The 27,182-nt window shown below is 33.6% G+C and overlaps 2 protein-coding genes across 2 annotated transcripts; both read left to right on the top strand.

The window, feature by feature from the left end:
• The first annotated feature begins 9,078 nt into the window (after positions 1-9,078).
• Positions 9,079-10,014, top strand: LOC126018623 (olfactory receptor 4P4-like). Its single transcript, XM_049780725.1, has one exon. The coding sequence runs from the start codon at positions 9,079-9,081 to the stop codon at positions 10,012-10,014; it is 936 nt and encodes a 311-aa protein (XP_049636682.1).
• Positions 10,015-18,411: 8,397 nt separating this feature from the next.
• Positions 18,412-19,341, top strand: LOC126017794 (olfactory receptor 4P4-like). The gene has a single exon (XM_049779847.1). It carries the CDS (start codon positions 18,412-18,414, stop codon positions 19,339-19,341), a length of 930 nt encoding a protein of 309 aa, XP_049635804.1.
• Positions 19,342-27,182: the final 7,841 nt, after the last annotated feature.

The following is a 27,182-nucleotide window of genomic DNA, read 5'->3' as shown; positions in this document are numbered from 1 at the left end:
TCTATTAGCTGTGTCATTAAGCTACTCAGGTAAGCTCCTTCTTCCTTCCTGATGTGTGCTTGCAAAGCTATAAATTTTCCTCTCAGTACTGCTTTTGCTGTGTCCCATAAGTTCTGAGAGTTTGTGTCTTTATTGTCATTTGTTTCCAGGAACCTTTTTATTTCCTCCTTGATTTCATCTCGGACCCACTGGTTATTGAGCATGAGGCTGTTTAACTTCCAGGTGTTAAAGTGTTTCTTCTGAGTCCCTTTGGAGTTCACAAATAATTTCAGAGCCTTGTGGTCAGCGAAGGTAGTCTGCAAAATTTCTATCCTCTTGATCTTATGGAGGTATGTTTTATGTGCCAGCATGTAGTCTATCCTGGAGAATGTCCCATGTACATTGGAGAAGAATGTGTATCCAGGTTTCTGGGGATGGAGTGTCCTATATATATCCACTAGGCCTCTTTCTTCCATTTCTCTCCTCAGGTCTAGTATATTCTTGTTGGGTTTCAGTCTGGTTGACCTGTCCAGTGTTGACAAAGCCGTGTTTAGGTCCCCCACAATTATTGTGTTGTTGTTGATATTATTTTTCAGATTTGTCAGCAGTTGTATTAAATATTTTGCTGGCCCCTCATTCGGTGCATATATGTTTAGGAGAGTGAATTCTTCCTGCTCTACGTACCCCTTGATTAATATAAAATGTCCGTCTTTGTCCCTTACAACCTTCCTGAGTATAAAGTTTGCATTATCTGATATTAGTATGGCCACTCCAGCTTTTTTATGGGTGTTGTTTGCTTGGATAACTTTTCTCCAGCCTTTTATTTTGAGTCTATGTTTGTTCTGACTATTCAGGTGCGTTTCTTGTAGGCAGCAGAAGGTTGGATTGAGTTTTTTGATCCATTTAGCCACTCTGTGTCTCTTAACTGGTGCATTTAGTCCATTGACGTTGAGAGAAAGAATTGTCCTGGGATTTAACGCCATCTTTATTTCAAAATTTGGTGTGTCTTTTGGGTAGTCTTGTCTTAGATTAGGTCTTTCAGTTTTTCTCTTAAGACTGGTTTTGTGTCTGTGAAGTTTCTGAGCTGTTTTTTGTCTGTGAAACCATGTATTCTTCCATCAAACCGGAAAGTGAGTTTTGCTGGGTATAGTATTCTGGGTGAAGCATTCATTTCATTCAGTCTTGTCACAATATCCCACCACTGCTTTCTGGCATTGAGCGTTTCTGGTGACAGGTCTGCTGTAAATCTCAGGGAAGCTTGCTTGAACATGATTTCCCCTTTTGATCTTGCTGTTTTCAGAATTCTGTCTCTATCTGTGGGATTTGTCATTGTGACTAGGATGTGTCTTGGGGTGGTTTTTCTGGGGTCTCTTTTGGTTGGTACTCTTCGGGCATGCAGGATTTGATCACATATATTCTTTAGCTCTGGAAGTTTCTCTTTAATGATGTTCTTGACCATTGATTCTTCCTGGAAATTTTCTTCCTGGGTCTCTGGGACTCCAATGATTCTTAAGTTGTTTCTGTTGATCTTATCATAGACTTCTATTTTCGTCTGTTCCCATTCTTTGACTAATTTTTCCATTGTCTGCTCATTTGCTTTAAGTTTTTTGTCCAATCTCTCCTGCTGTATGGAATTGTTATGTATCTCATCTTCCACAGCACCAAGTCTATTCTCAGCTTCTGATACCCTGTCCCAGAGCTTATCCATTTTGTCATTCACTTCGTTTACTGAGTTTTTCAGGCCTGTTAGTTGACATGTTATTTCAGTTTGGAGTTTTGTCATTTCTGCCTTCATATTTTCTTGGTTCTTATTAGTGTTCTGTTCAACTCGATCCATGGTTTCTTGGAGTCTGTTGAGCACCTTCCATATTGCTAGTCTAAAGTCCTTATCTGAGAGGTTGATTAGTTGTTCAGTCATTATCTGGTCCTCAGAATTGTCATCTTCATTCTCTATGTCTGATGCTGGCCTGCGCTGTTTCCCCATTGTCACATTTGTATTGTGGGTTTTTCTACGTGTTGTAGTGGTATTCATTGTCTATATGATGTAGGCAGCACACTCCTCTGGCTCCTCCCTTTCTGGATGGGCTGACTTGCCTCTAAGGGAGGGGAGTCCTCCGTGGATGAAGCCTCACACTGGGTCAAATCTTAGGCCCGAGCATGTAACAGAGAAGACAGTCCAGAGAGAAATGTTTGCTTCTGTGATATAGCGCCGTTCTTAGTGTGATTTTTCCTTCTTGTTGCAATGGAGTTCTTTCCTTAGAAAGAGTGCACGGCCGCGTAGCGAAGCGGAGCGGCCGTGCTCCTGCTGGAGCCTCTTTTTGCCCCACTCGCAAGAGTTTCACGCAAGAGGACAGTAGACAGACATAGACAGGTCACACTCACAGTCTTTCACAGCTGAGCCCCACTGGGCCGGTGTACTTTCGCGGATTTTCCCCGCCTGGTGTCACACACAGGGAGCCAGCTTTTGCAAAGGATAGCCGGTTTTTATGCTCTGAAGTCCCTCCCTGAAAATGGCGTCTGGGCGAGCGAGGTTTCTGGAGGCTCTTTTTGCCCCACTCGCAAGAGTTTCACGCAAGAGGACAGTAGACAGACATAGACAGGTCACACTCACAGTCTTTCACAGCTGAGCCCCACTGGGCCGGTGTACTTTCGCGGATTTTCCCCGCCTGGTGTCACACACAGGGAGTGCATTTCTTTTTTCATGGCTGCTTTCAGATATTCATCTATTGGATCTGTCCGTTTTGGTGGACTTGGAAACTTGTTAGGATTTCTCTTCATATCCCCAGATGTTTGAATCTTCCTTAGTTTACCCATATTTCTTCGCATTTATTGGTTTGGATTGGATTACAGTGCCTTCAGATTTCAGCGGCTTTTGCCATCTGTGGAGTGGTGCTGGGTCCATTCTCTGGAGTGAGGCTCTAGGTGTGCTGTTGGAAGAGTTCACTGAGATTTGGCCCCTCGCACACCCTCTAGTGGAGCCTGGTCAGTTGCTCACCACCTCTTACTGCCAGCCAGTGCAGTTCTGCTCCTGGCCACAATGGTAGAGGGCGCTGTTGAGCCTAACTCCCTAGCCCCCTCCCCTACCTGGAAGTCAGCGGTGCTGTACCCCTTCTGGGCCTTAGCCCGACAACTTTCCTCAGACCCTCGGGGTTCAGGCTTCACTTTGGGACTCAGGGGAGTAGGCTATCTTTATCATTCCCAAAGGTTCCAGGCGGAGAGGTGCACACTCGTGGTCCTAGGAGGGGAGCAGTCCAATGCTCACCACCATTCTACAGGTTCCAGAGGTGTCCCAGCAGCGCAGAGTAGCATAGGGACGAGCACATAGCGGGGAAGAGAGAGGGGGGTCCCACGCTTACCACCCGTTCACAGGTACCCGGGGTGCAGGTGACTCCTAAATACTGAATTTAATTTAAATTAAATACTTTACAAACCAAAAGGAATTTCAATTATACTATGTGGTATATTAAGTATGTTTTAATATCACATATCAATAATTACCTGCATAAAAACATATTTAGTCAAAACTAATTAGTTTAGTTATTATAGTCTAATTTACATACAATGCTATGGGATCAATGATCTCTTAAGAAATTTAAATTAAATTAATTAAATTAAATTTAAATTAAATTAATTAAATTTAAATTAAACTACTTAAATTAAATTAAAAGATCATTTAATTTTATTATCTCAGGTATCAAGGCTGAGTACAGAGGCACACATAGTTATAAGTAATGTAAAATGTGATAAAATGATGCATTATGTTTTGTAATAGAATACCCATTTATTGAATGTAGTATCACTCAGAAGACTAGTCGCAAAAATATTTAACGTAGAAAATGATTTAAAGTTATTTATGTTCCTAGCCATCATTAAAATAAAAATATCTACTCATACTATATTATTATTTAAAATATTCATGATAGGGTCTGTGATTGAGAAAGGTAAAATAAAATGTAGAGGTATTTTATTTTGTAGAATTTTCTATCATCTGCTGTGGAACTCAAGGAATTTTAAAATATCAGAGTGATTCAGTCCTATCTTTCTAAAATCACTAAGCAAAATCTGTAGCTCTTGGATCTAGAAGAAAGCAGTCTTTACTTTCTAATGAATAAAAACAGTAAAAATTATAATTAGTTCAAAAAAAACAAGAAAATAAATTTAAAAAATAGATTTTTACTGCACAGTGATGTTTGTAATACCTTCATTTTCAGTTGTCAAAAATATAAAGCAATTTGACTTGCCCTTCATGTGCTATGTATAAAAATAATATGTGGCACAGTCAAATAGTTCATAATGGTCAGTGTTAAAAGAAACGAGCTCTAGTGGTTGTAAGATAGTCTTGGTGGGTACAGTGCATGCTTCTGATTAAGGTCTGTTCTTGATGCCATTTGGTTCCTTGAGCATTATTAGCTGTAACCTTAGAGGCACCTAGAGATGTGTGGAGAAACAATACATCCTGGTGCCCTAGCTGGACCCATCTCAAACAGCAGGCCATTTTTGAAAATCTCTTAGAATTGCTGCAGATCCTTGAGCATTTCTTTAGAGTATTCTCTAGACAAAAGAAGTGTTCTAAACGTAAAAATATATTACCAATATAAGTAGTCAATAAATCTGAATATCCAACCTATATATAATTTGAAATGTAGAATACTCTGGAACTATAACAATAAAGTTCAAAACAATGAAGTCCTCAGAGAGTGGATAAGAAGATTGTGTGGCCAAGCAGTAATCAATGGACTAGTTAAGGGGATAATATAATGCAGAGAAATTTATTTTGCACAATTTAGATATTTCAAGACTGTCAAGAATCATCAATTGCATGATAACAAGAGTAAAGCTTACATAAATGAAGCAATTTGTAACAAATTATGTATCAAGAAAAGTAATTTTATTTTTTTTATTATAGTTCTCTAAAGAAAATTTTGACCAATTTGGAAATAATTATATTATGGAACTGCTTTAGATTCCATAAAATTTTATTGTGAATGATACTACTCTTGAATAAAGATCTTTAAATAAGAAGTACACTGACACAGTTCATAAAATACATAGTTTTGTGACCTAAAAATAAAGGGCATCTGAAATCAATTCTAGGCTGGTTGTGTTTATAAATGTCTTTGGGGATATATAATTACCAAGAGCTTTTAAAGACCTATTAATGTTGTATAGTCACCTAAATTTAGAATCTGCTCTTTGAACTCAATGTCATCAGACACAGACATAAAAATATAATTCCTAGCATCTAACCACATTCATTACTTTTACAGAGAAATTTAAATTACTTTTTGATGACTTTTTACTCGGACTTATTCTTACAATAATAATTCACATTCAACATTTTCAATCTGCTCTTTTGAGGTTGATCAAGATAAGCTTCTTCTATTACTAATAATTTTTGGAGGCTTTGAAGAATCTTTTGTAAACTTTTAGAAGTTTTAAGATATATTGAAATTTCTAAAATATTTTCAGATAGTTAATGTGAATGTATTTGAATTATTTCTTCATAATCATTTCTTTGTTTTTTTTTTTTTTTTGTTTTTTTTTTTAGTATTTCAGCACTGAAGACTAATTGGAAAAGTAAGTATAACCTGGTGCAGCCTAGTCCGCTTACCCAGAGCAAATGAAAATTGGTTGTCCAAGTCATCATAATTTGGGAAGGGCCCCAATAATTAGGTGTTAAGATGATTAAAAATTCTTTCTAGTGGTTTCAGTAATTTCAGTAGCAAGTTTGTGACTTATAATTTGATAACTATACAATAATTTGGCACAATTCACTTTTTGTTATATAATATTTATAAGATGCTCTCTTAAAAGAAGCATTAAACTATCTTTTGCGTGTACATTTTGTCTCCAAGACTGGCTTAAATATTTCCTTCTATACTAATATCTCAAGTAAACCTGTTTATGCACAAACATATAATTAAAAGATTTGCTTATATTTCAAAATATGTGTCATCATAGATAGTTTCATTTGTTATCGAAGGTAATTGTTAAATTATGAAAAAAATTAATTTGTCATGAAAATTCCAATTAAAGATATAATTAAAGAATTTTTCTCTGGTTATACACATCACAACCAAATAGATGAACCATTTGTATTCAATAGTGTCAAATAAAAACATAATTTAAACTATATGTTGCACTAAACATAATTTATTCTATAGATTAATAGAAATATGTATCCTAAGAAAACTATTCTATCATCTAATGAGCAGGTTTTCAATGAAGTGATTTAAATTGATGTTTACACAGGGTTTTAAATGTTTAAATGCATACTTTGCCCTTTTTTTGAAACTTGTTTATTTTTCTGTTATACATAGGTTTAAATTTGTGCATGGGAATTTTTGCAGTTAGTAATCCATGTATTCAATCTGAAAGACCATTGAAGGAACATGACTGATTTCATCCCTATATCTTATGGGGTATTCTTAGTATTTAAATGCTTCCATGATTTCTAAATTATAATTTAAAGGTTACACAGATAAATATATATAATAGTCCATTGTTCTTATATGACTTTTCTGTTCTAAACACTTGTACAGTAACTGTCCTATATTATTTATCTTTAGTAGTACTTTTTATTCAACATTTTATGAATATCACTATTTTGTTATGACCATAATGCTTCTAGCTCTACTTTTCAGTTATGCCCCTCTCTTTTCTAAGGTCATAAATCACTTCCCAGTAAAACAAAACAAGGAATTATGATCTATTATAAATTAACTACCAATAGTAAATTGGAAAATACAAAATGTCATGGTTGTAACATTTTTTTATGTAACCTCAAATGTCTTGGTACCAGAGAATTTTTAAGTAGATCTCTATATTAATATTCCTTATACCTTTATAGATGAAGACTGAAATTGACATTCTGTCTGGTAATCTAATATTTTGAATATATTCTATGTTCATGAAGGTTCAAGAAATTACTTAAATGTGTTTATCTGAACTTCTATTTGAAAAGAGATTTGGAAAAGATAAGTGGCTTCCTGGGGTCGGAGCTGTGGCGCAAGCAGTAAGGCATTTGCATTGTGCTTGCTAGCTAACCTAGGATGATCAGCAGTTAGAACCCCTGGCATATGGTCCCCAAGCCAGGAGCGATTTCTAAGTGAAAGCCAGGAATAAGAAGCCCTGAGAGTCACCGGGTGTGGCCCAAAAACAAACAAAAAAAAGTAAGTAGCTTACACATTTATTCAGACAATATATTTATATCATAATTCTGTCATCTTTTTTGATATATATCTGTAAAAATACCATTAATCAGAAATTAGAAGCAAATATTCAGCATTGGTAGCTTTTATCAGGAGATAGGTATATATTCCTTCTCTAAGTCATTGCTGTTAACTGCAAACTCCCCTAGGACATATAATTATTTTCATTTGTTTCATAAAAGAAAATTGGAAACATTAGTAGTAAAAGTATTAATGAATAAAGTTTTCTATTTTATTGATTTAGATTTTTGAATTGTACTTTAAAGTAATGCGTATATTTTACTTTTGAAAAAAATTTTAATGCCATAGTCATTGTATCCATAAAAATTAATAGAACGATTCATTTTCTAAAGTATGACAAATATTGATGATAAATATTGGATATGTTACTAGAATCATTATGTTACAAATAATATCTTAATGAGAGTATTTTATAATTTCTTAATAGAAATACTGAGTTTAAATTTGACTGTTACATTCAAATGGAGACTCTGGTAAACAGTAAGAAGCACTGGCAATTTCACTGGAAGACATAATTCTTCCTTAGTGTTTAAGGCATTCCTAGAATTTAATTCTCTTTATTCTACATAGTTATGAGTGTAAATTTTTAGATATACCAGGGCTAGGAAGCTAGTGTAGGGTTAAACTTCTTGTTTTTTATGCAAAACGACTGACATTGGTTTGATCTCTAGCACTGCCAAGAGTAATCACTGAGTACAGGATTATATCTGAACACACTTTCAAAAATAAAACATGAGAAAAAAAAGAAAATATGTGCAAATCATATAAAATTTTAAAGTTCTGCCTTTTTCACTTATCCATATTGTAAAAGAAACCACAGCATAAGATTATGTATACATATATATCTACATATATATGTTTCAACCAATATCGTATACTTTAGTCATAATGCTGTTAAATTGAATTAAGTGTAAACACTTTTAGAAAGGCCATATGTACAAATAAGCTTGGAAAAAATTCAATGATCTCCCTTTTCCCTTACCTACTGCTTTCACAGTTATTAGTAATGGCACATTTAGTTTGAAAAATCTTTAAAATGTGAACTATTAACATAAACAAAGAACATTTTATACTAAATTTAACAACTTCTATATACTGTCAGATGTTAAGTGTTTTGTGTTTTTATATAATAGGAACTCGTTTTTGCTTAACATGAGCAATTAATAACGTTGGATTTTACAAATGCCTACAAATTATATCCAAAAATTAAACTTAACCATTTTCACCATTTTCACCTGGGAATTTATATTCTCTTCAAAATAATTCTTAGATGATCCAGACAATTTGCTCAGATAAATACATTTTTTAAACTTTCATCATATTTAAATGGCAAGCATAGTAAATGCAAATTAATTGTTCTTGCATTGTTGAGTTTGAATTAAGAACATAGATATTTGGAATAAGATGTCTTATTGTGAAAATAATTTTCAAATATGTTATCAATTTATTAAAATTAATATTTATCATTTTACTTTAATAAATAATCAGCAATAGTTGAAAAATTGAAGACAGAGAAGCTAGAGAGATAAAAAGGTGGGTAGGAGGTTTCTTCGCACACAGTCAATCTGAGTTCAATTTGAGGACACCATATTGCCCCTTGACCTCCACCAGAAATGATCCATGAGCTTAGAATTAAAAGGAAGACCAGAGCATTGATGGGTGTTATTGAAAACCAAAATTAAGTACAAGGAAAAAGAAAAACACATAATGTAATGAAAAGGTGCTCAATTATTTCAAGCTTATTATGACTTGAATTGTATTGTATTCAATTAATTGGTTTTTAGCAAATGAATGTGACTGTTAATTTTCCACTTATTTTTTCTTTCAGAGATAAAACTCACTTATGTACAATATATACAAAACTCTAATGGAAATCCACAGAAATGTCTCCGAATTTATCCTTCTAGGATTTTCTTATGACTACCACATACAAATATTTTGCTTTGTGCTATTCTCAATCTGTTATGCTGCTCTGTTGGGAGGAAACCTCCTCATCATTATCTCCATTCACTGTAGCCCTCTTTATCACCAACCCATGTACTATTTCCTCATCTACTTATCCTCAATAGACATCTGCTATACTTCTACTGTGACACCCAAATTAATCGCTGACCTGCTAGTGGAAAGAAAAATAATTTCCTATGGTAACTGCATGTTACAGATTTTAACCTTGCACTTTTTTGGAGGAACTGAGGTCTTCATTCTTACTGCCATGGCTTATGACCGCTATGTTGCTATCTGCAAACCCCTTCAATACATGCTCATCATGAACAGGACAAAGTGTAATCTTCTACTTTTAGCTGCCTGGGTTGGTGGGGTTATTCATGCCTTTCCTCTTTTTGGTGTTGTCATAAGTTCACCCTTCTGTGGTCCTAATGAAATCGATCATTATTTCTGTGATTTCTTCCCTTTGCTTAAAATTGCATGCATTGATTCTTACATGACTGGTGTCCTTGTACTTGCCTTTTCAGATACACAAGCTTTATTTCCCTTGGTTGTCTTATTTTATTCTTATGGGTCTATATTATACACTTTAAGAAATCAGTCAGCTGAAGGGAGACGCAAAGCCCTCGCTACTTGTGGGTCTCACATTACTGTGGTCATTCTATATTTTGGACCTGCAATGTTTATCTACTTTAGACCTCCTACTACTTTCCCTGAGGACAAAATATTTGCTCTCTTTTACACTATTGTGGCTCCTATGTTCAATCCCTTAATTTACACTCTGAGAAATACAGAGATGAAAAAAACATTGAGAAAAGTTTGGTGTCAAACATTGCTTCTCAAGGGGGTACATAATTAAAAGGGCATACTGGCTAAACAAATTGCTGAAAAAATAGTTGTGAATAAAATTGTCTGATAACTACATATTTTATTTATCATACCTATATAAAAGAGAATTATATCACTGTAAATTTATGCTAATAGCTAAAATTATTTATTTGAAACATTAGTTTGCCTTAATCTTATGGAGAGTTAACTATATTTATAAACTTTCTTAACCAACATTATAAAAATCCTATTACATTGAAACAAATTTTTAAAAAATATACAGTGATAAATATAGATGCATATTGATAATTGAGATATAAACTATTTAATTTTATACATAATTTAATTTAGGTATCTAGTCAGAATGACAGTTAACAATAAAACATACATTCTTTGTTTTTGAGAAGTTGACGGATAAAATTAAAATATCAATATGTGATTGCATTTTAATTTTTTCATGTTAGTGTCACTCAGAAATTTGTATTACAGTGAAAAGTTTTAAATAAAAGTTTGAGTGATTTCATGATATCTACCATCCTTACATCCTATTAAAATTGTAATTCTTATAATAACCTCAAAATAGTAATTGAAGACAATTTGAACTTTTAAGGTTTAAATTCTGAAAATATATATTATGATATTCTAATAATAATGTTTTTTTGTTTTGTTTTTTTGTTGTTTTTTTTTGGGGGGGGCACACCCGGCGGTGCTCAAGGATTACTCCTGGCTGTCTGCTCAGAAATAGCTCCTGGCAGGCACGGGGGACCATATGGGACACCGGGATTCGAACCAACCACCTTTGGTCCTGAATAGGCTGCTTGCAAGGCAAACGCCGCTGTGCTATCTCTCCGGGCCCTAATAATAATGTTTTTACAGCATTTCATATTAAACTTCTGAAGTGCCTAATGAATTGTCCATGTAGACACATTATACGTATCTGTTTCCAAACTAAAGTTCTTTTATACTGTAAGAGGGGACAGTAAAATTTTAAATGTGATCTAAAATTAGCAATTTGATAAAAAAAAGTATTGATTTGATAGGTATGTTTTTGTCAGCTTTATTCATAATTGGTCAGATATTGGAAAAACACTTTGGTAGTTGGTAAGCAGAATAAATTGTGAATCTTTTACATAATGCTAAATTAAACAAACTCATAGACTTTTAAAGTATTAAAGAACCAAATTATAAATGTCACCCTGCTCTATGATTTCAAAACGATATACTTTATACAAATTCAAAACTGAAAGGCAACCAAATAATGGTTGAGGATAATCAGGGTTAGGGTGGATCTGCAAAGCATAAAAGATATATAAAACACTGAAACTGTTACGTGTTCAGAAAAATTTTAAATATTTATAAAAGTTAATATCCATATATTTTATTATACGTGACCAATCTTACCAACCTATGTAAGTGATACAATACATATTTCTTGCAGAAACAATATATAAATGAAGCTTAGCTATTTCAAATAAAATCTATTGTTACAAAGGGGATTGTTTTATAGTATGGAGACAGTGGATATGGGAGGACTGTTTTATATTCCATGCAAGTTTATTTTATTCTGAAATATCTCTGAAAATAAAAATTATTAAATAAAAAGAATATTGTCATACAGTATATAAAGCTCAATCTCCTGTAACTATATGAAATAAATAACTTCTAATGTTATCATGAGAGCCAAAGGAAAGTCTGTAAAAGGTTTGTGAAATTGAAACTGGGTTCTTATTACACAGAAAATACCATATTTAGAAAAGTAGTAATAAAGAGATTTTTTTGACTAAGTACCGTAAGTAAAATGCTTTGTTTCATAAAACATAAATGTAATGTTAAAGAAGAATATTTTTGGAGTCATGCAACCTGAGACACTGAACTGATTGTATTTTTCTCCCTTTATCTTCCATCACATCTTTCTCTTTCTTTATCCTGCTTTTTATTTTCTTCCCTTATATTAATTTGTGATATCTAATAAGCTTTATATTTTCTCTTTTTATACTATTTATATTATTTATTCCATTTCTAACATTATTATTACTTTTATTATTAATTTGTCATGGTTTTACAATAACATTCATGGTATAATTTACTGAGCTACCATCAAGTAACAAAAATATTTACTACTGTCCCTTGGTACCTTATCTTTCTTACCAGGTTCGTGTGATAGTTCATTTCTTGGAGCTCCTATATTGCTATCAGCATTTTTTCTATATACATGAAGAATATAAATAGAAGAGTTAATCATTTAATTTATACAAATAAAATTAGAGCCGAGGAGCTAGCTATATATACTAGGTTTATTTATTACTGTTTCATGAATTGTTTAGCCTTTGATGGGTAAAGAACAATATTTCAGTTTTGTGTGAGGTTATGTTTGTTAAACAGGGATGAAAATGATGCATAATATGAGTTCTGAAGAGAGCTCAGGCTATAGATTCTTTCAATAAAAATAACTCAAAGGAGCAAAACCAGCAAGAGTGCTATCACTTGTATTTTTCTCAAGAATGTTTAAGAGCTAGCTGAAAGCTAAGATTTTTATTAAGGTAACATCCACCTTTTGTTAAATTGTATAAATTAATGTGACCAGAACTTAATATACATTACTTGATACTTTATTAAAATTTTAGAATCACACCAGTCCTAAAGTTTATTAAGAGAATAACAACTTTTTAGTAGATACTCACTTTATTTAAGTTATGTCTTAATTCCTAGAATGATAAGAAGTCATCAGACTCTTACAAAGTTTAGAATTTTAGGCATTTAAGAAAAATAAAAGACATTTTTGCAATAATTCTCAAAGACAAAGAGAGGAGGGCTGGAAGGTCCAGCTCATGATATGAAGCTCACCACAAAGAATGGTGAGTCCAGTTAGAGAAATAACTTCACTGACAACTATTATAACAATGTAAATGAAAGGAAAATAGAAATTCTGTCTCAAATATAGGTGGAAGGAGGTGGGGCTGGGGAGGAGGGAGATTTGGGACACTGGTGATGGGAACATTGCACTGGTGAAGGTGGATGTTCTTTATATGATTGAAACCCAACTACAATCATATTTGTAATCAAGGTTCTAAATAAAGAAATAAAAAATGTTTAGAATTTTAGAAGTTTATAAGAGTCTTAGGAAATAATACAAAAAGTATGATAAATTAATGTTTTTATGTGATTTGTTTTTAATTACAAACATTAAGTCTTATTCCTTCCCTCAGTATTTTAAACTTAACCCTAACCCTAAGGATAACCCAACCCCTAACCCTAAACCACTGAAGACATGTACAAAAACATCAACTGAAAATCTTGTGACCAATAACAACCTTCACTGCCTTTGTTTAAACTTCCTGTATGTCCTATTGACCAAGTCTCTGTATATGCAGTCACTTCTGGAGGGTTTTATTCTGCGACTCTGTCCAGTTGTCCTCTATTTTCCCCCCTGCTCTGAGACATTCCACAAAGCTTGGCTGCTAACTCGTCTTGAATCCAACATCAGCAGCAACATTCCCACATATTATGGTGCCTTTTCCTAGTCATAGATATTTCATACCATTGAGTTAGCATCTTTATCTTGCAACTTACTTGTCATCTGTAATTATTGAAGTTTCTTTTCTATTATCTGATGGCTGGCTAGTTACTCATCAGAGATATCTCTAAACAATTTGAGTAATAAAAATTAATAATAGATACATATGTTTATTATGTTCTGACTTTTGAGAAATATTGTTCTTTAAAAGTGTTAAAGCATGTTTTAATGATATCACTTAATATTACAAATAAATTATGATTAAAGGCAATGCAAACTTTATTTTTTTCATTTTATGTATGCATATAATCTTTTAAAGCACTAAGTTCAAATATCTCCATTTGATGATATCATTTTTTCTTAATTTATAAAAATAAAAGAACAGGGGCTGGAGTGGTGGCACAAGTGGTTAGGCATCTGTCTTGTGCTTGCTAGGACAGACTGCAGTTAATCCCCAGGCCTCGCATATAGTCTCCCAAGCCAGTGGCTATTTCTGAGTGCAAAGCCAGGAGTAACCCCTGAGCATCACTGGGTGTGGCCCTCCAAAAAAAAAAAAAGAATAAAATAAAATAACAATTTAGGGGCAGGAGAGATAGCACAGTAGTAGGGTGTTTGCCTTGCAAGCAGCCGATCATGACAGCTGCTGGTTCAAATCCTGGCATCCCATATGGTTCCCTGGGCCTGCTAAGAGTAATTTCTGAATGTAGAGCCAGGAGTAACCCCTGAGCACTGCCAGGTGTGACCCAAAACAAAACAAAACAAAAAAAGAACAATTTAATCTTTCACTATGAAACTAGATGGATATTTGTCTTTATGTGGGCTTATCAAAGCCTATTTCATGCATGCTGAGAGTTAACTTTTAATTATATATATAAATATGCATATACATATATGCATACATATAGGATATACATATATAAATAATTCTATAAAATATAGTTAAGTAAAATAAATTAAATAAAATATACATATATAAATAATTATGCCACAAGCAGAACGAAGTGCCATTATTTATGAGTAATATAAAAATATAAAATAAAAATTGACACTTATAGAAAAATCGCAAGGAATGTGCTACATTTTGATACTAACATGAGTCATATATATAATAATGGCATAAGATTGGAAACAAGGGGCTGGAGAGATAGCATGGAGGTAAAGCGTTTGCCTTTCATGCAAGAGGTCATCGGTTCGAATCCCAGCGTCCCATATGGTCCCCCGTGCCTGCCAGGAGCAATTTCTGAGCATGGAGCCAGGAGTAACCCCTGAGCACTGCCGGGTGTAACCCAAAAACCACAAAAAAAAAAAAAAAAAAAAAAAAAGATTTGAAACAAGATTGAAAATATCCAGTACTGATGTGAATCTGTGGAAAAATAAATACTCATCTAGTGATAGAATGTTGGTTGGTTCAATCTTTTGGGGAAATGATGTGGACATTTCTCAATCAACAGATAATTCATTTCCATTTGACCTAGCAATTTAATTTATTGGCATATACCTCAAGGGCCCCAAAATCATTTCCAATAAAAAAAATTGCATTCCTATGTTCAATGACTACAATAGCAAAACAATTGGAAACAGGTGCTAGAGAGATGTTACAGTGGTGAGGTGCTTGCCTTGCATGGACCCATCCATAGTTCTGATTTGTTACTCCATGTGGTCAAGCTCTCCAGGAATCATGCTAGCAGTGGAGTCAGACATAAGCCCTCTTCACTGCCAGGTATGACCCCAAGAGAAAATAATCTGGACTCAGTCCAATGGTCCAGGAACAGGTTACTGATAAAAACAATTGTACATAGGTACAATGAACTGCTACTATATCATGCTATCTGTACTGTGCAGATAAAATTGTAGGATATTATATTAAGTTCCAGAAGGAGAGACAGATTCAGAATAATATCTCCCATATGTGGGCTCTAAAGGAACATAATAAGAAAATAACAAATGGACAAAAGAAACAATCTAAGACGGGGTTATGGAATGAGACTCACCATGGCAGAGAGAAGTGGAGGGGAAGAAAGTTGTAGGGTAGAGACTGAGGCCAAGTTTAGGTTGGGGAGAACCCTAAGGACTCTGAGATAATGGTGAAGAGAAAGAGATACTCAGGTCTAGAATGTAGTGTTGGAATGTGTTATTCAGAAAACCTTATCTTGAGCAGTAGGGCGTTTGCCTTGCACATGGCTGACCCAGGACAAACGATCCCCCACCATCCCACGTGGTCCCCCAAGCCAGGAGCGATTTCTGAATGCGTAACCAGGAGTAACCCCTGAGCGTCACCGAGTGTGGCCCAAATATGGAAAAAAAAAGAAAGAAAGAAAGAAAGAAAGAAAGAAAGAAAGAAAGAAAGAAGGAAAGAAGGAAAGAAGGAAAGGAAAGAAAGGAAGGAGGGAAGGAAGGGAGGGAGGAAGGAAGGAGGGAAGGAAGGAAGGAAGGAAGGAAGGAAGGAAGGAAGGAAGGAAGGAAGGAAGGAAGGAAGGAAGGAAGGAAGAAAGAAAGAAAGAAAGAAAGAAAGAAAGAAAGAAAGAAAGAAAGAAAGAAAGAAAGAAAGAAAGAAAGAAAGAAAGAAAGAAAGAAAGAAAGAAAGAAAGAAAAGAAAAGAAAAAAAAAAGAAAACTTTAGTAATGTGAAATAATGGTGGCTAAAATAAAGTAAAAATTAAATCAAATTTAAATAATAGTTGAATGTGTTAGGGTACAAAGATATGTGTAAAGGCTCACCAGAAATTTAAAGGAGCAATGTGAGAAAAGAAAGCTTATTATCATACAAAATAAAACTTTAGAAAATTCCTGCAGGAATCTCTAATGTTCATGTGCTAGCTAATAAAGGCTACATTTATTTATACAATTTTTTTCATTAGTCCGTCTCCACATTCTTTTCCTGTCCTGTTCAAGACAGAAAAAAGTACAAAGATACATTAAAAGAACTGTAATAGTAGTTAAAATGTAAGTATACTTTTCAAAATATAATGCCAAACACTGGATACTATGCAATTATGTGATATAGTAAAATCACATTACAGAAGTATTAAATCTTTTATATAAAATTTAAAAGATACCATAAGTTTTAAGAAATATTAAACATCAATGTACTAGAAGTGACTTTTAGAATAGCATAATTATTTCTATAGCTACAAATATTTGGGCATTGGCTATTGTAAAATTCACGTGGGGGATTTTTCCCTCTGGTGCATACTGTGCCTTTTCATTTATGATATTCCCACCTGTGCTTTCCTGAAAGGTTCTTATTGACAAGATCCACAGCAATATGAATATATGCTGTTTCAATGCACAGTCATAGAAAATGAAAAGAAAGGATCCAGCCTGGAGCATTACCTTAACCTTTCAAAGAAATTTCAGTGAGGACAGTGATGTGTGTATATGTATATGAGTAGCAGATATTATGAACATCACATATTATTTGATACCAGTAAATTGTAACTTTTTATTAAATTGAAATTTTTTTTGGCAATAATTATATTGGAAGTGATTTTTAACAAAGGAAAATATGAAAAATAGAAGGAAAAAAAGAGGATTCCAAACCTTTAATTTGCTCTAGTTACATAAATATAATTAACAAGAAAAAAATTACTACCAAATTGTACTGAAAAAATAATACAAATTTATCCTGAAAAGCTAAGTAATTGTTTTAGTTTATTTGTAGAACCAGGACAATAATAAAATAACATCTACTTTACCATCATATAGCAAACATGAATTGGTTAGTATATGAGGAAAATTTGATAAAGTTACTAGAAATAATCTTTGTAATAAAGGTGATATATTAAATAATGACTTCAAGTAGGCTGACAGGGTTTTATGCTATCTACTCTTGTATTTTTTAATTTTGATGCTATTTTCTTTTGAAAATTATAGTTGATATGACTTTCCAAACAACTATCTATAGTTCTTTTTTCCAAGGAATTTAAAGTTTAAAGATGACATTTTGGAAGAAACTTAATAACACAAAGGTATGTATAAAAATTTAAATGGAGTGTGTGTGTGTGTGTGTGAGAGAGAGAGAGAGAGACAGAGACAGAGACAGAGAGAGGGTGGTATGATAAGAGATAGATAAGAGAGAGACAGAGACAAAGAAATAGAGAGAAAAAAACATAAAGAGAAAATAATGGGATAAAGAAAACAACTGAATTATTTTCTGTTTGCTCTGCTTTTTTGTCTTGTGGAAGAACAAAATCTAGAAAGCAAATAAAATTATTTGTGAATGGAACGAGACAGGCCTATTATAACACAAAGTAATTTTTCTTTAACCAAGAAGACACTAACTGAAATAATATCAACTAATTAGGGTTATTTTTCTGCTATTATTAGGAGACTTGCTTTTGTATTTAATATCAAGAATCAATGTTTAGCTCCACTGAACATATGTAATATGTCCATGTCATTTAAGTTCATTCATATTTTAAGTGCATAAAAAGCAGCATTTTGAATTATGTTATAAATTGAATATAATGGCAGGATAGAGTAAAACCAGGTATTATTTTATAAAGTGGAAACAATTGGAATTTCATTTAGACACTGAATAATGTAGCATGGTGATGAAAATCTTAATTATATCATCAGATACATATTTATATTTATAGACATGCAAAATAATTTAATGAGTTCATTTATTATCTGACCACTTTTTTTGTACCATATAACATAAAATGCATTTCAGAATAACAACATTCAGTTGCTATAGTTTAATGCATGCAAAAAATATATAATTCTATACAAAATACATTCTCATTAAACATTGATACATAAAAATATCTTTACTTCAAAGGTTTTATGAGATGTATTCAGAAATAAATGTAGGGACAATGATTTAAAAGTTAAAATACATAATTGGAAATATATTGTTTTCTATTAATTTCAGGTTAATTGAATTTTGATTACCTTTGAATTCACATCAATCATGGAAATTAAGACCAATGTCACAGAATTCATTTTTATTGGACTATGGGAAAATAAGCAAACTGAGCTACTTTTCTTTTTCTTCTTTCTGCTCTGCTGCTTGGCTATCTTAATGGGAAATTGCATCATCCTAGTCACAATCACTTGCAGCCATCTGTTCCAACAGCCAATGTATTACTTTCTCTGCCACCTTTCCCTCATGGACCTCAGCTACACCTCAACTGTGATCCCCAGACTACTTCGAGACTTAGTTGCAGCAAGAAAGAACATTTCCTATAATAGTTGCATGGCCCAGCTCTTCACTGCACATTTGCTGGCAGGAGTAGAAATTTTTATTTTAGTATCCATGGCTTTGGATAGATATGTTGCTATTGTCAAACCCCTACATTACATGATGATCATGAACAGAGAGAGGTGTAAGATGTTGATTTGTACAGCCTGGGGCTTGGGACTTTGGCACTCAATTGCTCTACTGATGGTGTTAATCAATTTACCTTTCTGTGGTCCTAATCAGGTAGATCACTACTTTTGTGATGTGAAGCCTCTTCTAAAACTTGTGTGCAAAGATATTCATGTTGTTAATATCTTAATGATTGCAAATTCAGGAATAGTACTGATTATTGTTTTTCTTGTCCTGTTTGCTTCTTACATAGTCATACTGTATAATCTTAGGAACCACTCCTCAGTAGGGCGTCGCAAAGCTCTCTCTACCTGCAGTTCGCACATAATGGTTGTCCTTCTATTCTTTGGACCGTGTATCTATGTTTATCTTCTACCTCCCAAGTATGAGAACAAGGATAAGGAAATTTCAGTGTTTTACACAGTGCTTTCACCTATGCTGAATCCTCTCATCTACACCTTGAGAAATGTGGAGATGAAACTTGCTATTCAGAAGGTATGGTCTAAAGTAACACATTCAAAATTACAATAATTGGAAAATATCTATGTGATTCTATTTTTTTGCCTGAGGACAATCATCATTCTAGATGGTATATTGAAGATAAGATCTTTCTTTGCAGGATTAAACTATAAGTTATGAAATGAGTCAAGAAGACTGTTTCTATGATTCAGATTAAAATTTTTACTTTAATAGTTGAAGCAATTCCTGGGATAACTGGGTTATGAGAAATACAGGCATGTTCTTCTGAAATTCATATATATATATAATATTACTGCCTTTACAGAGTTTTTCATGAAAACCCATTTACCTTGTAATAGAATTCAATTTTTCTATTATATCAGAAAAATGACCATTCTGGACCAAATTCATTGTGGTAATCTCATAGTAAACTATATACATAAAAAAGGTAGTGTTAGAGTGAAAGTTTTTGGTTGCAGTAATTGTTACTAATGCCAGATTTTTTCTCTGTGTCTTGTCTTAATCATTTGCATTTGAATTCTTCAAATATCCATTAATACTGTACATAATAATTATTTGTAGTGCAGTACATTGACTCATGCATAGCCTGACTCATAGTCTAGTTTATTGCAATTAAAACTCATGTTAAATATTTTAATTTTTTCCGTCTTTTACTATGGGTTATTAATTTTTTGTTTTGAGGTCTCACCCAGCTGTGCTCTGGGGTTACTCCTGACTGCTCAGAAATCACTACTGACAGGCTCGGGGGACCATATGGGATGCCAGGAATCAAACTGGGGTCAGTCTGGGGTAAGCTGTGTGCAAGGCAAACACCTATCACTGTGCTATCTTTCCAGCCTCCGTATTATTTTACTTTAAGTCTTCGTAGCTACACTAACCCATCAGCATTCTCCAAATGTTTTTAAAATTCTTTCTCTTCTGAGTCTGGAATGATACAAGAGTATGTAGAGTGTTTGTCTTGTATATGGGGAACTCAGGCATAAAACCCATCTTATCTCTGGCATTTTATATAGTTCTCTGAGCCCATCAGAAGTTATTCCTTAGTAAAGAGCCTGAAGTGATTGAGTCCAACCATTTATGATCCCAAACAAACAAAATATTATATCTTCTGATTATAATGAATAAAACATAAAATGTAGAGATAGTAAAATATATTTTATGGTCCATGCTTAGATATAATTCACATTTTACAGAACTACCAACAGACACTTTTTTTTTATTTGGGGCCACACCCATTGATGCTCTGGGTTACTCCTGGATAGGCACTCAGAAATCGCTCCTGGCTTGGGAGGACCATATGGCTAGCACTTGCAAGGTAGATGCCTTACCTCTAGAGCCACCACTCTGGCCCCAACAGACACTTTTTTTAACCCATCAATGTTCTTAAGTTGATATTAAGCTGTATATTGACTTGGTTTCAAATATTCCTATTGTACAATGCTCATAAAAATGTTACATTTTTATCCTTGTAAGAAAATATTTGTGTAAATTAATATATTACCTTTAATAAGTAATGATCCCATTATAAATTTTAATTACAATCAAAATGATTAATATTCCTAAATGAAACTTTAGATTAAATACTCATGCACTTATTATTACTAAATCTAGTAGATTCTGTCTGTCTTTATACTAATTTATTTTCTACAATAAAGTACACTATTTTAATTGTTAATTATACCTGAAGCCACAGAGTCACATAATCAAATCTTAATTCCTTGAAGTTCTTCCCATAGACCAAATACTTTGCCAAGTACATTTCTTAATTAACTAAGCAAAATGATGGCATTATTCTCAAAGTTCTATTGATTAAGTCTCATTTAAGCTCCATTGCAAAACTAAAATCTAGAAAATGCAGGTGGGAGGCTAGAGTTATAGCACAGTGGTAGGACATTTGCCTTGCATGCAGCCAACCCAGGAAGGATCTGGGTTCATTTTCTGGCATCCTATATGGTCCTCTATTCCTGCCAGGAGCAATTTCTGAGTGTAGAGCCAATGAGCCAGTAGTAATCACTAAGCACCTCCTGCTGTATTCAAAAACAAAAACCAAAAAAAAGAAAGAAAATGCAGGTGGAAGTGTTTGTTTTCAGTCTTATTTTGTTATATACATTTTTAGATTCTTTATATATATATTTTTTTCGGTTTTGGGTCACGCCCAGCAGCGCTCAGGTACTCCAGAGGTTCTATGCTCACAAATGGCTTCTGGCAGTCTCGGGGGACCATATAGGATGCCGGGATTCAAACTACCGACCTTCTGCAAGCAAGGCAAACACCTTACCTTCATACTATCTCTCTGGCCCCTTCTTTATATTTCTAATAAAATATTTTTCTAGACAGTGAACTATCTGTGCAATAGAGAAAAATATATTCTATTTTATATACTAGTAGTTTTGATCCATTATAATTTATTTTCTGAAGAAAATTTGAGCTTTGTTTTGGCTTTTTTGGGAGAGGTTATACATGATGAATGCTCAAAGGTTACTCCTGGGGAGGTCATACATGATGAATGCTCAAAAGTTACTCTTGGCTCTGTACTTAATAATTTTCCGTAGTGACACTCAAGGAACCATATGGAGTTCCATGGATTGAAACTGAGCTGGCTGAATATAAAGCATGTTTCATACCTTCTGTACTATTGCTTTAGCACTGGACTTATTTTTTTGTTTGTTTTGTTTTGGGGCAACACCTGGTGGTGATCAAGGGTTACTCTGACTCTCTGCTCAGAAATCACTCCTGGCAAGGTCGGGAAACCACATGGGATGCTGGGAATCAAAGTAAGATCAGCAAAAAAAATTTCCTACCCGCTGTGTTATAGCTTATACAATAAAATCTGAAGAAGTAGGGTAACAGTAAAGAAATAATAAACCAAGCCAGTCAAAAGTCAATGCTTTCTGGTTGCTTCTCCCTTCTGGTGTCTGCCTGAGCCAACAACCTGAACTCTTTCTTTATTAAACCTATTCCCAATAGTAGGGAAGTTGAGAGCATATCAAAGAAAGAGGTTTAAGAAAGGAGAAAGTTGGGGAAATGCCTTGTTTCGATTTAATAGCTCAGGGTCATCTTATAATTCCACTATTTCTGTTTAAAACAAAACAAAAAGATGAAAAAATTTACACAAGTTTTGCTCTACTGTTTCTGGCCAGAGGTGGAAACTCCATATCAGAACTTTTAAAAGTGGTTGTTATTTTGCATAGACACAGTAAATGTTGCCTGCAATATCGTCAAAGTTTAAATTGTATACATCAATGGGGATAGTTGAAGTGATAGCACAGTTATAGGGTGTTTGCTTCACAAGCTGCTGACCTGGAAAGGACCCAGGTTCGAGTCCCAGCACCCCATATGGTCCTTGGACCTGCCAGGAGCGATTTCTGAGCCAAGAGCCAGAAGTAATCCCTGAGCACCCGCCAGTGTGACCCAAAAACCAACCAACCAACTAAACAAACAAATAAATAATATACATCATTTTAAAAACACGAGCAGAGATCATGAGGCGAAAGCCCACAAACACCATGATCAACCATTTCTGATTGGCTTATTTTATTATTTCTCCATTGCTATCCTGCATCTTCAGACGGATCTACATGGAGTTTAGAAACACGGTGGGTTTTATTTTACAATTTCTCCAGATACAGGGACCAAATTTGTAAAGGAGAATGAAGCAAGTGACTTTGTGCCTGTGTTTTCTTGTTTCTTTGAGTGATCTTCAAAATAATAAACTAAAACAAAAAACACATTCCTGATTTGTCAGCCTTTCTCCAGTCTTCATGTTGATATTGGCAGAAACCATTTCCATATCTATCTCAAATGTGTCTACAATATAAAGATATAAAGATAGAGACATACATATTATATGTAGTCTCATTCAGTCTAGTTTAGCATAGTCTAGTATTGTAGGGAGCATAAACTGTAATGTGATTCCTAATATCCCTAATATTTTCAATGGTAGATATTTTTAAAAGTTTAAAAGAATATTTTGTTTAGAATTTGATTTTAAACAAAAATATTTTATGGTTTTAAAGATTAATATGATTAATTGAAAATATGAATTTTTCTTTTGGAAAAAGAGCTACCCAGCAACACTCAGAGCTTACTCCTGACTGCAGTCAGGAATTACTCCTACCAGTGCTCCTGGTACTAAGATATTGGATATTAAACCTGAGTCAGCTGCATTCATATCAGTACCCTACCCATTGTTATATCATTCTAACATTCTTAAATGTTTTATTAAAATTTTATTGCACCCTTTCTGTAGGAATTCACTGCTTCATAAAAGACTACCTTTACTCAATTTTATAAAAATATTTTATAGTTTAGTAAATATATATTCATGTTAAATGCTATATTGTGTTAGATTTTGGTCTCTCAAACATTATGACTAGAAGTTTAAGAGTCTTGAAAATTGGACTATCAACCTAGCTAGGGGTTCTAATTGTTTGGCATCTGTCTCAGTCATATTCAGCCTATTATTTTTGTCTCAGATGTATTGAAGAGAATAGTTAAGTGTCTTCATTGTTCTAAAATATCCATGTTATTGAATACCTACAAAAATATTGTTTAGGACAAGAGCAAATTTTGTGATCCATAATTTAAAAACTAGCATTAAAATTAATGTTAATGTATATAGACTATAATCTAATTAGTGCAGTTCAAGTATATTTGTTCACGTATTTACTCTACTACCAAAAATACAAGTTTCATTTCTTAACTTATTGTTTTGACACAACTGTGAATCTGAAGCCACTTAATGCTCAAAAACAAATGCAGTAATGGAAGGATCAACTTGCAACAAAACCTTATTAAACTTTCTGACAATGACTTAATAACCTCATTGTGAGATGCAATAATTTAAGCAAATTTTCTTATTTCTCTACTTTTTTCTTCTTTTTTAAAAATTTTACTTCCACATACCTGGAATCAAATATATATAATCAACTATGCCTTGCATATGATATATGATCTTTCAATAAAGTAATTTATATTTAAAAATAAAAAATAAAAACTATGAGAAAAATTACTCTATTGTTTTCCAATGCATAAAGTATTTAAACTCTGTAAAATATGAGGTGGAAGATAAGTTAGTAGAGATATAAGATTGCAATAAATGATCTCATCATTTATAAAATAACATATGAGGGGTTCATTTAGCTTAAACAAACCCAAAACACTAATAGTGATCCTCCAGAAATTAAACCCACAAATTTATGGGAAGATAAATCTATAAAAAAGAGCTGGGTGCATGAAGTGAAGAAAAAATATTCTCCTCAACAAATGATATTGGTAAATTGAATAAAAATGGGAACAGTATCTAACAGTATCTAAAACTATTAATAAAATAGTTGAAAAAAATAACCCAAATACTAGAAGCTGGAGCTGTGGCCAAAATGTAGGGCATTTGCCTTACACGTGCTAACCTAGGACAAACCTCAGTTTGATCACCTGGAATCCCCTATGAACCTTCAAGCCAGGAGCAATTTCTGAGCGCATAGCCAGGAATAACCCCTAAGTGTTACCGGGTATGGCCCCAAAAAAGAAACAAAAAACAAATACTATACGATCTTACTCATCTATGAAGTACAAAATAACAAAACTCTAAATAGATAATATTAAATAATGAAAGACCCTTAACCTTTGAACTTTCTTTACCAAGCAAGGGGGAGGAGATTAGATAAGACTTAAATAGCATTGACATAGGAAAAGTGCTGGAGGGTTATGGTCACTTTGGTATCAGTGAGATACTATTATTTTGTCCTTACCTTGAATGCTGCCAACTCAGGTTCAATTTCATTAACCCATATAGTCCCCATGCCCAACCAAGAGTGATACCTGAACATAGAGTTCGAAGTAAATCCTGAAATAAATAAAATAAAATAAAGAAATAAAGATAAATAAAATAAAACAAAGAAACCTACAAAAGTATCTTTATTGGCCTATTCAATGTAAAAATTAAAAAAAATTTAGATTGTCCCCAAAAGTTTGTCAAAACCTTCAAATTATATTTTATTCAGGCAAGTCTATTTTATAGCTTTTTCTAACTACTGTGGTTAAGTCTCGACATCTCTATATTTCTGAAACAGTGAAGGTACTTTTTTCACAAAAATATAAAAATAGTTTTGTCAATTTCTCAATCAATATTAAATCAACTCAATCAATGTGTCATGTTTGCATGCTGTGATTCTGCCAGCAGAGTCTCAATAGTACCCTTCCCACATCTCTATCATCTCTAGTGTATGAACAGTTTGAGAGAGAAAAAGGATTTTTGGTTTTCATTTATAGTGCATTAGTTTATGATTTTGAGTAATGATAAATATTTTTGTATGTCTCTTAAGATGAGAGACTTGCACATGTATGGAATTCAAAATCTCCACTTTCAGACTCTTAAATTTATTTTTATTTAGTAATAGCAACTTCTGGAAAATAAAAGTTACTATTTCATAGTATGCACAATCTATATGACTGCATCAACTTGGTGTGGGTCAATGATTTCCCAGCTCTCATGTTATTTTGGGGGGGGGCACACCAGGGGTGTGACCAGGGGTCAAAAGTAGTCCACTCACTTTCAAGTTACTTGTCCTACTGTCTGTACTATTGTTCTGATACTCAGAATTCCTATTTTCTTCTAATTTATTTTTATCTGTGAGTGGAGTGCATGGCCAGATTTTGCACACTTCAGTTCTTCAGTTCTTTGGCTTTGTTGAGAATGATTTTGTTTGTTTTGGTTTTTTTTTGGGGGGTAGGGTCACACCCAGCAGCACTCAGGGGCTACTGCTGATTCTGTGCTCAAAATTTGCTCCTGGGTCAGAGTACCATATGATATGCTGGTGATCAAACCCATGTCTGTCCTGGGTCAGCCACGTGCAAGGCAAATGCTGTACTACTGTGCTATCACTTCAGCCCGTGTTGCAAATGAATTTAAGGGCAGTGAGAGACAGTGAAGATAATATTAGAGAGAATAATTAAAGAAATCACAAACATCTGAGATGTGGTTATGGGAGACATTCTTAACAGATATTCATGTATGCTTTGAGTTTGGAAATGAGTCTTAAAACGTGGTTCAAATATGATGAGGAATATGCATACTAGGATTTGGATAATAGCATAATTAAGGTGTTGCAAAACTTTTGTATTTGTGTAAGATGGTGCTTGCTCACATATCATATGCATTGTGGATATCTAACTATATCAACAAAAAAAACCATGTAAGCTAAAATTTATTTGGGAAATTGGGGCCGGAGTGGTGGCACAAGCGATAAGGCGTTTGCCTTGCATGCACTAACCTAGGCAGGACGCGCAGTGGTTCAATCCCCTAGCATCCCATATGGTCCCCCAAGCCAGTAGTGATTTCTGAGAGCATAGCTAGGAGTAAGCCCTCAGCATCACCGCATATGGCCCAAAATACCAAAATAAATGAATAAATAAATTTTTATTTGGGTAAAAGTAAAGAGAAAAGCAAATAGATTCATTCTCTGGTAGTTGACTGTGACTGATATTTCCAAAATTCTTTGAAAATTCCTTTGAAAATTGGTAAACATAAGCATATATGATTCCTCATATTTTCTTAGTTAAATGAGATATTTCTATTTTATAATATTTTATACTGTCGTTATTGTAACATAATTATTCATATTTATTATCTTTCTTATTAAAGTTATATTCTGGCTCTTGATTAGATTTGGATTCCTATTTTTAAAAATAAATTAAGCAAAGTAATAAATATTTGAGGAAAATTATCAAAGTGCTCAAAATCCATTACAAAAGAGTAAATCTTTCAACTACCAAGATGTAATTGTAAATTACAATTGGAAATTATAATTGTAAAACAATGAAAGTCCCATTTAACCTGAATCCTCTATAATTTCATTAAATTTGAGATCGTGGTTCAGTTTCAGTTATGTTGG

The sequence above is a fragment of the Suncus etruscus genome, chromosome 9 (genome assembly GCF_024139225.1).
Source record: "Suncus etruscus isolate mSunEtr1 chromosome 9, mSunEtr1.pri.cur, whole genome shotgun sequence".
NCBI classification, from domain to species: Eukaryota; Metazoa; Chordata; class Mammalia; order Eulipotyphla; family Soricidae; genus Suncus; species Suncus etruscus.
This window is presented reverse-complemented; position numbering and strand designations above follow the sequence as displayed.